Genomic DNA, 16,715 nt, shown 5'->3' with positions numbered 1-16,715 from the left:
GACAACTTGGACTATCACAGTACTGTATTTAACCAGGGTCTCTACAGCATGCTGAGGCAAAGTAGATACTTCATGCCTTTAATTACAGTTAGGGACTGCTATTGTTTAGCTTGTGATGCTTATAGATAGGGGTGGGGCCGGGAGAGCTGATCCTGGATCATAAATAACTGAGGAAAGACAGTGTTTAAAGGGGAATGCACATTCAAAAGGGAGGGGTGAAAAAAAGGAAGAGAAAAACATTGGCTGTGTCATAACAGTTCCTCAACCACTGGGCCTCACAGTGTAGCTACGCCCACCTGTATGCTGTCATTCCACCTGAGAGTCCTACTGTTTCACCTGTTGAAAGGTGTAAGGAAGTTATGCAGCAGTTTTGCCATAACCTGTCGGACTGGCTCTGTTCTACCTGGGAACAGGTGCATCAGTGTCAACACACACTACACAGAGGTGACAGTTGGAGAATACACTGTAGCTATCTCAAGGAATTCCCACAGCACATGCTGGCACCAGAGTAGCTGAACTATAACAGGCAGGGCTCTACCCCCTAATAATACTATTACAGTGGAGCTGACAGCATTTTAGCAACATTAAATCTTATTAAAGTTGGTTCATATCCACCCCCAAGATGAATGACACTTTAAAAGACACTGTAGCAAATAAAACATCTGTTTTGTCCAGAACCGGAGTCTACACAGATCGGTGGACACATAAAATGGACTTTATCAAACAATTCAAACATTTATTGTGGAACTGGGATTCCTGGGAGTGCATTCTGATGAAGATCATCAAAGGTAATTGAATATTTATAATGCTATTTCTGACTTTGTTGACTCCACAACATGGCGGATATCTGTATGGCTTGCTTTGTTGTCTGAGTGCTGTACTCAGATTATTGCATGGTGTGCTTTTTCGGTAAAGCTTTTTTGAAATCTGACACAGCGGTTGCATTAAGGAGAAGTGGATCTAAAATTCCATGCATAACACTTGTATCTTTTAGCAATGTTTATTATGAGTATTTCTGGAAATTGATGTGGCTCTCTGCAAAATCACCGGATGTTTTGGAACTACTGAACGTAACGTGCCAATGTAAACTGAGATTTTTGGATATAAATATGAACTTTATCGAACAAAACATACATGTATTGTGTAACATGAAGTCCTATGAGTGTCATCTGATGAAGATCATCAAAGGTTAGTGATTAATTTTCTCTCTAATTCTGCTTTTTGTGACTCCTCTCTTTGGCTGGAAAAATGGCTGTGTTTTTCTGTGACTAGGTACTGACCTAACATAATCGTTTGGTGTGCTTTCGTCGTAAAGCCTTTTTGAAATCGGACACTGTGGCTGGATTTACAAGTTTATCTTTAAAATGGTGTGAAATACTTGTATGTTTGAGGAATTTTAATTATGGGATTTCTGTTGTTTTGAATTTGGCGCACTGCACTTTCACTGGCTGTTGTTGAGGTGGGACGCTAGCGTCCCGAATATCCCAGAGAGGTTAAAAAGGCATAACCGTCAAATGTCAAAGCATTCAAATGTCAACCAACTGAAAACTGAGAGCAGTGGAGGATGGACAAAAGGTAGCCAAACAAAGGGTTCAGGAAGTGACACAGGAAATGGAGCTCAACCCTGAAAGGGCCCGAGAGACAGAGAGGAGACAATAACGAGAGGAAGGGGAAGAAGAAGGGAAATGAGGTGAGGGTCAGTTAAGAGCAGAGAGAGACTTTCCTTGTCTTCCTCATTTACATTATTCAGCTGTTTTTAATAGATGACACATTTCCTAAAAAGAAGAGGGGTTTCAGGTTCACCGTAGCTTGACGAACTACAGTGTAAGTTTGAACACACTCCAAGGAGAGATCTGAGAACTCTATGCATGGTATGTGAGCAATGGAGCTTGAGCATGACATGCCTCCATCAAACCAGCCCAGAATACTGTATGTTCTCCTTCACCATTACTGTAGTCAGTGTGGCAATGAGAGAAACTGTAGACAAGTACTGCACCGAGTCAGTACACAAGTAGGAGAGGCAAAATGGGGTTTAGGCGAGGCAAACCCGCTCCACTCGTCTCCTCTTATCAGACCATTCACATCAGAAAGAATTATAATCAAATCCTGTGAAAAAAAAAAAAAAAAGACAGACTGCCAGTGCCAGTACTGCTGTAAGAGGCAGGGAGGAAAATTAGATTTCTTCCTTAATTGATGAAATTTTAAAGAAGCCCAGTTTCAGAGGACAGAGTGTACCGTCCGTCCGTCTGGATTCACTTAGTCTTCCCTCTTATTACCAATAACTATTTAGCATATCAGAGAGCCTATTCTCCATATAGTATTACACAGATTGGGGCAATACATCACAGGTATAGGAGCTGTCACCTCTTGTGTAAGTGTGTTGAGTGGGGAAATCATTTGCCTCAGGGCTGGGCATGGAGAGAGGACAGTATGAAAAGGCTTGCAGATGCTGCATATCACCGTTAGATGATGTTCTTGGCTAAGAGGTCCAATTACAGACTCCAACAACGAGATGTATACTCTTTGCAAGATGGCGCCGATAGACATGGTCACCCTGTTCATGGCTCTTAAGCAACTTTGCAGTTTTATCAGTTTGGGGGTTATTTCTCACCTTATTAGCTCAGAACCTCCATTGCATTATTATATACAGCCTGAAATAACATTTGGATATTAGAGAGGCAGTAACCAGCATTGCAACCAGAAATACAACTTTCCTGACTGAGATCCTTTGTTTGTACCCCCCAAGGCAATTCCACTTATCCCAGAAACTGGAGAAGAGATAAATCGGAGTGGACTCCGATATACCACCCACTGCTTCAGAGTACATTACTCGCTAGTGTTCAGTCCCTGGACAATAATATCGACGAGCTCAGGGAGAAAACCTCCTTCCAGAGAGACATCAGGGACTGTAACATACTCCTCTTCACAGAATTATGGTCCTCTCTGGATATACTGTCCCAGTCCATACAGCCAGTTGGTTTCTCAGTACACCGCGCAGACAGGAATAAAGAACTCTCCGGGAATAAGAAAGATGGTGTATATTTCATGATTAACTACACATGGTGTGATTAAGGTAATGTACAGGAACTCAAGTCCTTTTGTTCACCCAACCTAGAATACCTCACAATCAAATACCGACCGAGAGAAATCTCTTCGGTCATCATCACAGCCGTGTATATTCCCCCTCAAGCCGATACACCGAAGGCTCTCAAAAGAACTACACTGGACTTTGTGCAAACTGGAAACCGTATATCCTTAGGCCACATTTATTGTAGTTGGGGACTTTATTAAAGTAAATCATAGGAAAACACGACCAAAGTTTTATCAACATCGCCCCGCTCACTCTTCCAAAACTTTGACCATTGCTACTCTTGCTTACAGGAAGGCTACAAGGCCCTGCCCCGCCCTCCCTTCAGCAAATCAGATCATGCCTCCATCCTGCTCCTTCCTATAGGCAGAAACTCAAACATGAAATACTCGTGTAAGGACTGATCAACACTGTTCTGAACATTCGGAATCCATGCTTCAAGATTGTTTTGACCATACGGACTGAGAAAGATTTTGGGTTGCCTCTGAGAATAACATTGACTTATACACTGATACAGTGACTGAGTGCATCAGGAAGTGTATATGGGATGTTGTTTACACTGTGATGATTAAAACAGCATTCGCGCAAACCTGAAAGCACGAACCACCGAATTTAACCATGGCAAGGTGACTAGGAATATGGGTGAGTACAAAACAATCCAGTTATACCTTCCGTAAGGCAATCAAACAGGCAAAACGTCAATAGAGATAAAGTGTGTGTGGGGGGGGTTCGCAATTCAACAGCTCAGACACAAGACGTATGTGAAAGGGACTCCAGACAGTCATTTAGTTCAGTTACCTTCACTTTCTTGGGAACAGAAACAATGGTGGCCATCTTGAATCATGTGGGGACAACAGACTGGGATAGGGATTGGTTGAATATGTCCGTAAAGACACCAGCCAGCTGGTCTGCGCATGCTCTGAGGACGCAGCTAGGGAGGCCGTCTGGGCCTGCAGCCTTGCGAGGGTTAACACGTTTAAATGTTTTACTCACATTGGCCATTGAGAAGGAGAGCCCACAGGCTTTGGTAGCGGGCCGTGTTAGTGGCACTGTAATGTCCTCAAAGCGAGCAAAGAAGTTGTTTTATTTGTCTGGGAGCAAGACGTTGGTGTCTGCGACAGGCTGGTTTTCTTTTTGTAATCTGTGATTGACTGTAGACCCTGCCACATACGTCTCGTGTTTGAGCCGTTGAATTGCGACTACTTTGTCTCTCTACTGACGCTTTGCTTGTTTGCCTTGCAGAGGGAATAGCTGCACTGTTTGTATTAGGTCGTGTTTCTGGTCGCCTTGCCATGATTAGAAGCGGTGGTTCGTGTGAATACTGCCATCAGTATTCTGATTAGGGAAGGTTTTAATGGTCACAGAGGGAACGACATCTCCGATGCACTTGCTAATAAACTCGCTCACCAAGTCAGCGTATACATCAATGCTATTGTCTGAGGCTATCCCAGTCCACGAGATCGAAGCAATCTTGAAGCGTGGAATCCGAATGGTCAGACCAGCGTTGTATTGACCTGAGCATGGGCATTTCCCGTTTTAGTTTCTGTCTATAGGCTGGGAGCAACAAAATGGAGTCACGGACAGATTTGCCGAAAGCAGGGTGGGGGAGGGCTTTGTATGCATCGCGGAAGTTTGAGTAGCAATGATCCAGAAAGCTACCAGCTCTTGTCGCGCATTTGATATGCGGATCGAATTTAAGAGGTATGGTTCTTAGGTTAGCTTTGTTAAAATCCCCAGCTACAATAAATGCAGCCTCAGGATATATGGCTTCCAGTTTATATAGAAGGGCCAATGAGGGATCTGCTTGGGGGGAGGGGGGGGGGGGGGGGTATACACAGCTGTCACTATAATCAAAGAGAATTCTCTTGGAAGATAATGTGATCGGCATTTGATTGTAAGGAATTCTAGGTCGGGTGAACAAAAGGACTTCAGTTTGTTGTGATTACACCATGAGTCGTTAATCATAAGGCATAAGATAAGATCGCATGTCCAGGGTGGAGGTCCGAACAAAGGATCCGCTTCAGGAAAGACGTATTCCTGGTCGTAATGATGGTAAGTTGACATCGCTTTTATATCCAATAGTTCTTCCCGGATGTATGTAATAACACGTGAGATTTTCTGGGCTAAAAATGTAAGAAATAATACATAAAAAAATGAATAACTGCATAGTTTTCTAAGGACCTGAAGCGAGGCGATCATCTCTGTCGACGCCATTCTTGCCATTTGAAGGGGTGTTCACACACTTTTGTATATATCTAGTGTAGTTTCAGTATGGAATTCACAACTAAATGTTTTCCAGTTAGATCTTATAACTATTAAGTTAACTGTGTAAAATGTGCTAAATGTTCTGGAGTTGCTCATTTGGTTTAGTAATTTAGTAGCTAGTTAGCTAAGTGTTTAGCTTCTTCCAAAATCAAGCTTCACTTGCCGGTAACAGCAGAGAATCCCCTCCTGGATCAAGAGCCTTGCTGTGAGCAAACTGTGAGTAGCATTTTCTTTGTTACTTGTATAACTTCATGAGCTGGGATGTCGGTCCTGAAAATAGGTCAGAGACTATAAAAATGTTCGCAATGCATTAGTTAGCGTTGTCTCTGGGATTTTACATGTACTTGTTAGCATTGCCAACCTTCGAATTACAAAGGCTCAGTGGGGTTTGAAAATAGAGCCCCTTGTGTTCAGTGCCGATATTACCAAACAAACCGGAATGGCACAAGGTCGGTATGAAGGTAAAACAATCTGGATACCGCCCAAGCCTAACGTTAGCATATGCTACCGTACCTGTAGACTTCGTCATTGCTGCACACAGAGACAAACAGATGGTATCCAAGTTCATCCGAGTTCATCCGACTCTGGTTAAGTAGAAAAACTTAATTGCCAGAATCTCGCAGTATCCCTTTAAGACGAACAAGTCAATGCTGTGGATAATCAGTTTGCTATGCCTTCTCCATCACAATTACTGCTAGCAAACACAGTGTAGCAATAGCCTCATCACTAATCCACACCATGAGAAGCAGAACCAAAACCAAACCTAAGGACAACATTAAAAATAGGCAAGTCCCTGTAAAAACCTGTGGCTGACAGAAAGCAGAGACCTGTAGGTGTATCAAGGCAAGGAAACAATAACAAAAAAGCAGATTGAAGTAGGAAAACAGCACTAATGTTAGAAACAAACAGCATTATGTTGTCATCTAGAGTCACATTTGTTTATTTTGCAAGCTACAGCACCCCACAATTGACATAAAGTAGGTTTTTAATAGGACCATATAGTTTAGTCAAATTTACCATGGAAAATCTGGTATTGTAGTACAACCCTACGTCCTCCAATACATACATAAAGCATTCCACTGCAGAGTGATAGAGATAATGAGAGCAGTGGTGTGTGTGTGTGTATATATCTGAACCCTCAGAGTTTGATGCTGGCTGTGTGGCACTTTTTAAAGTGATGATGCAATTCCAAAGCGAGCCAAAAGATCACCGCTCTGTGCATTAACATTTTAACTAACACAGCTAAATACAAATCTCCACATTAAAGGGTTCAGAATAGCCTGCAATTGGCCACAAGCATCCGCTTCAAACAGTTTGTTAAATTCAGCTTGTCAGTCTCTCTGCTGGTTAGTCAGGGAGAATCTAAGCATAAATAAAGGCATGGAAATGAACTCCTTGACATAGTCATAACATCATTGTTTCCATAGGGGTGTGTGTAGGGCGAGGTACTGTACTGTGAGGGAGGGGGCCACTGTTCTATTAGGTAGAACAACAAAGTCTCCTAGTAAGACAACGTTTCACATTATTCAATATGTTTTTAGGCAAAGGGCAAAGGACCCTGTGGAAACATTCATAGCCAATGGCACCAACAACTATGTTAAAAAGGAGATGTGTATGCCTGTGTGTGGGGGGCATGTTCTGACTGGCCCGCCCACGCCATGACAGGGAGCAAATTTGAGGGGGACTGTTTTCCTGGCGTGCCTGGCTGAGGGAGAGGAGCGATTGATCGATGGGGACAGAGTGAACAGCACATTGGGGACGCCTCCGGCCCTGACCCGTGGCATCTGCGCCGCTCCTCCACTGCTCCGCTCCCATTGGGAGTCGTCACGGAAACAGACGTCCACCATCACTGCCAATCAGATCACAGCACTACAGAGCTGCTGCTAACTATCTGGCCATGCTAGGAAGGACAGAAGAACAGGACTTTCTAAAAAGTCTATGCAGATTGCTGCCGTTGGGAGGACCGTGAACAGTATGAACACACACACACACACAGAGTATTGCGCAAGTGAGCTACAAGGTATGATGTTGATGTGAAAGAGCAGACCAGCATGTGTCTACAGGGGTCCACCAGTGCAACACCAGTGTGTGTAGTCTGAACTAGGAGTCATTATGAAGGTGTTGATAACGTGCTGAGTCTGGTTGTAATCTCTGTGCCCAGCAAGTCCTAGGTGTGGATGAAGGGACCAGGACAGGACATGTTTAAAGGTCTGCTAGAGAGAAACATACTGCCATGCACTGTATATCACCATGGTTATGGCATTTGGCACTATACTACCACCACATATTGATGAGCATATAGATTTAGCCCACCTGTACAGATGATGACATAGCAGTACATGACACCCTGTTGTTAATCACCACCATTTTGGAGCATTAGATAACAGCAGTTTCCAGCTAACAGCCACATGCTTTCTCCATCAAGGAAACCAAATGCTGGTCAATCCCAGCAGCTGACATTTCCAGATGAGAGATTTGGAGTAAACTCCTGAAGTCCCCCCCCCCCACACACACACACATTCATGTTTCTCTAGGTAATTCATAGTGACTAATGAGGGTCTAAATGAATAACAATTAATGACATTTGGGTGGTGATTAAATGTCAAATGTGCTCTGAGAGCATGCTAATGCAGGATTTTTATAAACATGAATCATCAAAACATATCCTGAACAGACACCAGAAACACAGATGGTAGATGTAAATCATAGTCCTGTGTAAAACACACACATTTGCATCCAATCTGGTTCTCGTTATCCAAATGTGTTTCTTTCGTCGACCCACCAAGTGTCACTACTGAAAATGGTACTTACTAAAATGCCATGTGACACACACTAATCATAACTCCCATGAAGGTCCTTATAGTTCGGATTCTTTTCAAGAGTTAACATGGGGACAAGGGTTCTGCCAAGTCTGCCCAAGTTAGTTCACAGACATCTGAGACCAACCCCATCATCGAGAGGCTCCACAATTCACACACTCAGATGACAAAGAGAGAGACGATAAAACATTGAGAGAGAACGGAGGAGCAAAAGAGAAGATGGAGACTGAGCTGATGAAGAAGAATAGAACAGTATGCTAGAGCAGTGCACTGGGGATTCCTCTGGTGTGTATGCCATGCCTTGGGCTTCCAGACCAAACAGAAACACACGACCCCAGAGTGTGTGTGTGTGTGCAGTCTGCTGGCTATTGTGGAAAACACAACCATGTCTATCTAATCCTCTTAATCAGGACAGCCTGTCCTCAAATCCCCAAGAAATGTGTGTGTGTGTGTGTGTGTGTGTGTGTGTGTGTGTGTGTGTGTGTGTGTGAGAGAGATATGGGGGGGCACCAGCAGAAGCTAATGAGATGTGTAATCGGACCCCAGGGCACTGGTCTGGTCTAAGCATAATAAAAAAGGTAAAGAAAAAAAAGCATCTCCAGAGAATAGAGGATAAACTGACTAAATGCAAGTAAAAATAATCAAAGCAAATTAATATTTTAGATTCCAAAGCTGTTTTCATATTTTATGGTAATAGCCGAGATAAGGTATGTGTATGGGCTCCTGATTATTAGTATTTAATTTGAACATGGAAGATTCTTGACTTCTATGCCACCAAAACTATTAACATCTACTTCTGCTCATATAAATTGACTTCCTGGTAGCAGTATGCCCGTTGGAGCAATACTGCGTCTAATTTGCGTAAACAACAGCAAAACTGACAGAGGGCTTTGGCACGTCAGCATGCGTCACCCTCTGCCCCGCTCAGCTCCAGGCTGATCACATCTAAATCAAATCAAATGCAATGATGATCAGATTCCTGCATGCGTTGGATGTGAAGAACACAACTTTGTATAATGGTCAACTGAACCTTCTAACACTGTGTGGGATTGCAGAATGACTGGGGAATGCAATTCCCTTCTGTTGTCCCTGCAATGGGACGGATTTAAATCAAACTTACCATAGCAGTCAAAGGCTTCCCAGTAAGCTCATTCCCAAACCCCTCAGCTATTAGACGCCATCTACACTGTGGTACTGCACACGACTGTGCCTGAGAAACACCTTCCAGATATGGGATTATGCTAATATGACAGCCACATTGACAATGTGGAAATAAGCAGAGGCCTTATGAGTAGATTTGTCAAATGATCCACTGCTTGGGATGTGTTAAAGAGATGGGAAGTGAAGACTGAGAACTGGGAGAAATATCTAGAAGCTCTAAATCTAAATCTCAGCCACTCAACAGGACGTGTGCGACTTCATCGTCTGACAGGAAATCAAGAGGGGGGGGGGGGGGGAATTGGAGAAATTAAAGAATGTCGCCGACTGTATCCTCCTTGAGGAATGACCATGATGACGAAGAGGCTGTTGACAGGAGTTCTAAACATCATGGGTTCACAATTAGAATGGATCTGAAGGGCACAACACCTTCCATCCAGACAGGCAGGCAGAAAGAGCCTGGAGCACAGCTGAAGCAGCTGGAGCACTTCCTTTGTAACTAACACAGGTAAATTAAACCCAGAGATTGTGTCTGAACACATTGTGTAGGGGAAGTTGAGCTGGTCGACTGTGTCAGAGAATACAAAGATGGGGGGGCTGTGGGGGTTCACACAGAGGAAACGGAAATAAATGCTTCCACATGCAAAGACAGAAGGAGAACAGTAGCAACGCGTAGGTAAAAAAAATTGATATATTAAATGTTTATTTTTGTTTTTAGCACTGGTGCAGCCAAGCCAGTAAAAACATCCATATTACAACCTATGTTTTGTGATAATTGCTTTGTTTGCTCTATAACCTGTTAGTTCATATGCCTTGACACCGTGATATATAGGCCTAAGGCAGAGACAATAAGATATCACAGTGGCAGAATATATTCAACCACACCTTTGTTTCATCACAAAACTGGAGATCAACCTCTGTCTGGTGAAGTCCACAAAGCATATTGCATGTAACAAACAGTTATATGACCTACAGCATGGTCAAGCAAGTTAGTTTCCAACATTTTCGGACCACTAAACAATTGATTTAGAACACCGGAGAGTTACCGCAAGTCGCAAAGAAAACAGGAGCTGCCTCCACTATTCCACATAATCAAATCACCTCTGCTTAGTCTAATACAGTGACAACTAAAAGATAACAAAAACAATATAGTCCAATCAACGTAAGCTAAATATGATGTAGCTGTCCATGGTTGTGATTGTCTGTGTCCTAGGCTACCTGGCTAAAATGCTTGCTAGCCTAACTTCCTTTCATGGGCAACCATGAGCCAGCTAGTTAACATTAGCCTTCTACATATTGAACTTCCATCCTCTCAGGCCAGGGGCACAATGTATTAATTTCTGGTTGGATCAGAATCGCCGTTATAATCATTGGCCAGTATGGAGAATTAAGTAAAACCACAAGTCCAAATCCCCATCTCCATCCATGAGTAATTTAGGAAAGGGCCAATCGGCTATACGTGTGCTCTAGCCAACAGCGCACAGATAGAGTTGGCTAGAGTGCGCGGTTGGCTAGAGTGCATGTGTCAATACCAGAGTGGGCACACTCGCTATATAAAACACAATTTTTTTTTGTTAGGAAACCACCAGTAGAGTTAAAAATGTGATGGAAACCCATTAAACTTTTATTTTTTAATCCATTACATAAAATGAATGTGTTTTTATGTGCACTACGTCATCACGCACAGCTTTTTGTCTGCAACAAGTCAATTTGATGGAAACATCTCTGGTGGGAAAATGCACACATTGCTTATGCAGATTTTTTTTTTTATAAAAAAGGGAAGCCAAATGCCCGCTGGCTTCCCTTGCATTCAATGCTGCGGGCGGCAACAACAACAATCATACTCCCTTTGACCAGACAGCATCAGATAGATGGGTTACACATACAGAGGGGCACGGTTCCGCTCACTCAGATGCTTTCTCCGGTGAGATACACTACATGACCAAAAATATGTGGTCACCTGCTTGCCGAACATCTCAATCCAAAATCATGGCCATTAGTATAGAGTTGGTCACCCCTTTGCTGCTTTAACAGCCTCCACTCTTCTGGGGAGGCTTTCCACTAGATGTTGGAACATTGCTGTGGGACTTGCTTCCATTCAGCCACAAGAGTATTAGTGAGGTCAGGCACTGATGTTGGGCGATTAGGCCTGGCCCACAGTCGGCGTTCCAATTAATCCCAAAGGTGTTCAATGGGGTCGGGGTCAGGGCTCTGTGCAGGCCAGTCAAGTTCTTCCACACCAATCTCGACAAACCATTTCTGTATGGACCTCGCTTTGTGCCTAGTTAAATAAAAATAGGGCACAGGGGCATTGTCATGCTGAAAGAGGAAAGGGCCTTCCCCAGACTGTTTCCACAAAGTTGGAAGCACATAATCATCTAGAATGTCATTGTATGCTGTAGCGTTAAGATTTCCCTTCACTGGAACTAAGCGGCCTAGCCTAAACCATAAAAAACAGCCCCAGACCATTATTCCTCTTTCACCAAATGTTACAGTTGGCACTATGTAGGTAGCTTTCTCCTGGCATCCGCCAAACCCAGACTCATCACTCCAGAGAACGTGTTTCCAATGGCGGCAAGATTTACAACACTCCAGCCGATGCTTGGCATTGAGCATGGTGATCTTAGGCTTGTGTGCGGCTGCTGGGCCAAGGAAACACATTTCATGAAGCTCCAGACAAACAGTTATTGTGCTGGCATTGCTTCCAGAGGCAGTTTGGAACTCGGTAGTGAGTGCTGCAACCGAGGACAGACAATTTTTACGCATTAGCACTCTGCGGTCCCGTTCTGTGAGCCTGTGTGGCCTACCACTTCACGGCTGAGCCGTTGTTGCTCCTAGATGTTTTCACTTTACAATTACAGCACTTACAGTTGACCGGGGCAGCTCTAGCAGGACAGAGATTTGACGAACTGACTTGATGGAAAGGTGCCATCCTATGACGGTGCCACGTTGAAAGTCACTGAGCTCTTCAATAAGACCATTCTACTACTGATGATTGTCTATGGAGATTGCATGGGTTGTGTGTGCAATTTTATACACCTGTCTGCAACAGGTGTGGCTGAAATAGCCAAATCCATTAATATGAAGGTATGAAGGGGTGTCCACATACTTTTGTATATGTATTGTATTCAGCCTCTTGCGAATTAAAGGTAAATTATGAAACAGAGATATTATAATTATTATAGATTTTTTCTTGGTACATTTTTTGGGGAAGCCTGGCTTCCCTTGGCATCCATGAATACACACCCACTGAAAGAGATTCTCGACCTACCACCCACACTGCCATAAATCTGAGCCACAGGACCAGCTAGCTATACTCGCACCACAATTTAAAAAAGTTTAACTTCTTCCTTTTGGATTTACAACAGATAGTAAATCTGCTGAGCCTGCAACGTTTCAGGCTAGCCACACATCACGTTGGTGAAACTTAAAACTTGAATACCACTGTAAATTAACTGAATGTGTCTCTGCCTTTCCTTCGGACTGATCCCTGGCTGAATAACTGACTCAGTCAGCCCAGTGTAGTATATTAGGAGGGGATTAACAGCATCACATGGAGTTATGCTGTGCTCTGATGTGATCCAGACACTAAATACCTCCTCACTGACCCCTGACCTTGATGCTGTGTTTCATGCTGCCTGGTCTGATGGGCCCAACCCCATGGAGCGCCATACACTGATCCCTCAGCAAACACACACAAGGACTTGCTAAATAACACATGGGTCCATTAACTATGGGAGCCTTGAGGTACACTAATCCGCTTCCATGTTAAAGCCTGTGTGTGTGTGTGCGTGCGTGTGTGCGTGCGTGGCAGGGTAGAGGAAATTTAGACCAGGGTAGAGCCATCCGTATAGATTATTTTTTTTATCATAATTTCAGACATGACAATAATCTGCAACCAAGTTCCCTCAAAAACAGTTGTGTTCAGACTAGATACCCAACAGACTGAGACAAAATGTATTAAATAGGAAATCAAAATCATGTCTCTCTCTTTATGATATACAGCAGGAGTCCTTTCAACAAAGCAGGGAGTGTGGGAATGCATGTCGAAACTACGCACGTATTACATAATCCAGTTAATGACTCTCCCAGAGCTACCGACTGTGTCAATACAGCAGCATGGCCACATAATGGCATGTGGCACCCGGTGGCAGCTCAGTACTGTGTGTACTGTAATCAATCCCCCTACAAAACAACACAAACTGTTGGCCGTTAAAAAGCCACAATCAGCACCTAAAACATGCTATGCCCGGCCTGTACTCTGAACTTGAGTGAGGATGCAGAAAAGTTCACCACCTGATGTACAATAACCTAATCAGCACCGCCTTTTGCCTTCGCATTCATCAAACTATGAAAATGACAGACACGGCAGGTAGCCTAGTGGTTAGAGCGTTGGGCCAGTAACCGAAAGGTTTCTAGAACGAATCCTCGAGCTGACAAGGTACAAATCTGTCGTTCTGCCCCTGAACAAGGCAGTTAGCCCACTGTTCCCCGGTAGGCCGTCATTGTAAATATGAATTTCTTCTTAACTGACTTGCCTAGTTAAATAAAGGTTCAATAAAATAAAAATTAATTTGAGCTGAATTAGGACATTTAAACTGAACATAGGATACAGATGGCCCTTGTTGCCAAACATATTTTCTCAATTAAGCCTGATTAGGGAGAACATTTCCTAGACAGCATACATTTTTAAAACCTGAAATGGCATATGGTCATGTGACTGTATCGCCATGGCATCCCCTCCTCCATCCCTCCAAACAGGATCTGGAAATGAGCCTGGTGGAGCACTGGGACTGGAGTGGGAGCTGATTGGCCAGCTTCCTGATATTGTCTCAAGTCATTATGAACATGGGCAGGATGGCCACATTCTTCCTATTAGCCTAGACAGAGGGGATTCATCAACCATAACTAGAACCATGCGGCGTGGACTGTGTGTTGAGTTGGGAATTTGTTGTATGAAACTGACAAGAATGTAGGTAGTCCACAAGTTGCCCATCAAGTGGCTCTTGATTTGGGCCAATCAAGTAGGCCTATGTGCTCAGCGTTTATAAACAAATAGAAGTGGAAAAACATATTTTTGTGATTTTCAACCACAAAGAAACGTTTTAAAATCAGTCCGATCCCAGAGTGGCACAGACACTACATCATAGCTCTGAGCATTCATACAAGCCTGCCAGACACACTGGGTTTGTGTCACATTGGCTTATTGTCAAACTACAAGGCCAGGATGAGTCAAGTTGACCATGAACAGTTCACACTGGCCAGAGCTGCTGTTTGTATGCTTTTGTTAATGTTGTCATCTTCCTGCTATGGTATGAGCAGAGGTTGGGATGTAGTCAACTATCAATACGTGCCTTAGGCCTAATGGGTAGGTGACAGCCAAGATATCAACTACAGCGTCGGTATGGTACGCTCCAAACATAGGTAATTTAACTGCTGAAATGCAAGGCATGTGGGTGTTGTTTTAAGGGGAAAAGGGCAATTCAACATACATAAATCCCTCACAATGTATGAGTATGTATATATCTGACGGAACTAAAACCTTGAATGTGATTCTGAAAAGTGGGAAATGATTTAGTACATATTTATTACATAACATTTTAGTGCCTTGTCCACTTTCATACATCACTCAGTGTGGACGAATGAGGCGCTCTGGGACGCTCTACTGCTGCTTCAGTGTCATCTCTTACCTTGTCTGACCGTTTTCAATCTGATGGGACCATTGCAATTATTTATCACTGTCTGTACATCATACAGGGGCAACCCAGAGATCGAGAGGTTCTCTACTTCCAATATCAACGCCCCCTCTGTTAATTTTCCATTCTTGTAAACCACGATACCATCGTTAACTTGTCCGATGTAGGCGAACTCTCCGTTCTCCGCACCACCGAGCAATTGCACATTTAAGTCACCGCGAGCGTCTTTGAGGACCGCGCACTCGTTAACTTTAGTGGTCCAGTGATTCTTCTTTTGGATCACTTTGGACATGATGAATATCCGACACCAAACAGGTGGTCTCGCCGACTAATAGCAATATAGACAACACAACGTGTCTCAGAATATAATATCAAAATCAGACGCAGCAAACTTTCTTTTTCTTTCCGTGAAGCATGAGGGCTGCTGTCAAAATGTCATTCACGCAACAACAACAAAAAATCAAGCCATTCTTGTCCAATGGACCACTTCTGTAGAAGTCATGAGCAGCTGGTCCTAATTTGCAGGTATTGTTTTTCTCATCTTCCTTGCCGAGTAATCTCTTTTATATATCTCTTCGGCGTCTGCCAAAGTACCACTAACCTACAGTATCCACTTGTTAAAATCGTTTCTCAGCTCCTTGTTTATAAAAACCACTTTGAATATTTTCCGTTCAAGATCCAAGCAATGGAGGTTTTCTTTGAATACGCGGTGAGTTGGTTGGTGGTACCACACAGACCACGGCTCCTTTAAGCAGGTACAACGTTTTGTTACATTTTATCCCACTCCGCGTGCTGTAGCGATCGAGAGGTGCTGCTAGTAAAATGAGCGCATGCGTCCGGTTTCCCTACGGAGTCCAGAGGGATATCCTGCTACACCTATTACAGGGTCCTAGTGCTCCGTAGGCAACTACTAACATGGTATTTAAAAACACAGTAAATTAAAGCACGGATAATATTGACTTTGACCAGGACTATTGTTTAAAAATCATATTCTTAGGAGGTTTAATTGCAATTCAACAAATTGATACCAATGAGGAGGGAATAAGCTGCCATATCTAAATCGAAGCATGAAGCAAATGTTGTAATAAATATTATATTTATCATTCAGTCAATCTTTCTTTAGTCTCTACACCTTTAAATCATTAGGCTACACCTCCACGCTGGGCCCGGTTTTTAATTGTCTTTTACTGGTTTTCAATGGAATGCAGATCAGATTAAAGCTTGCCACTTAGCCAGGTGAAATATATGTATTATTCTCTTTGGATTCTAATAGTTTGGGTACTTTCTGTAGCACATTCTTCATTCTCACTGGAACTTCCCCTCAAACCACTAGACAGACAGGCACTCCCCTCTGTGCCCTGATAATATGGAGCTCTGGTATGTGTAGTCCTTCATGTGAGTCGAACACACACAGATGTTTAAAACACATAGTACTCTCTCAATTATAGGACCTTCAACAATATGTTACAATAGCCTATATTTAACATAATTGTGATAACTGTCAACGTCATCAGTTGTTTCATCACCACCACACCATCATCATAATCATCACTCACATCCCTCTTCCCCCCTCTCATCATGAGAGAGAGAGAGAGAGAGAGAGAGAGAGAGAGAGAGGGAGCATGCTGTTTGATGGGATCAGATGGGCTGCCTCTCACCTAGGGAAAAGCAGATGAGCTTTTCCAAACC

General features: G+C 43.3%; 1 protein-coding gene across 7 annotated transcripts in view; it reads right to left on the bottom strand.

The window, feature by feature from the left end:
• magi1b (membrane associated guanylate kinase, WW and PDZ domain containing 1b) overlaps positions 1–15,877 on the bottom strand; it is a 211,485-nt gene extending 195,608 nt beyond the window's left edge. For all 7 annotated transcript variants that reach the window (XM_071335245.1, XM_071335248.1, XM_071335246.1 and 4 more), the window contains exon 1: positions 15,021–15,877. In XM_071335245.1, the coding sequence (XP_071191346.1) occupies positions 15,021–15,318 (298 nt within the window). In that variant the 5' untranslated portion in view covers positions 15,319–15,877. The remainder of the gene's footprint in view (positions 1–15,020) is intronic.
• Between the last annotated feature and the right edge of the window lie 838 nt (positions 15,878–16,715).

The sequence above is a fragment of the Salvelinus alpinus genome, chromosome 12 (genome assembly GCF_045679555.1).
Source record: "Salvelinus alpinus chromosome 12, SLU_Salpinus.1, whole genome shotgun sequence".
In the NCBI taxonomy this organism is placed as follows: Eukaryota; Metazoa; Chordata; class Actinopteri; order Salmoniformes; family Salmonidae; genus Salvelinus; species Salvelinus alpinus.
The sequence above is the reverse complement of the archived record's forward strand: the minus strand, read 5'-3'. Positions and strand labels throughout refer to the sequence as shown.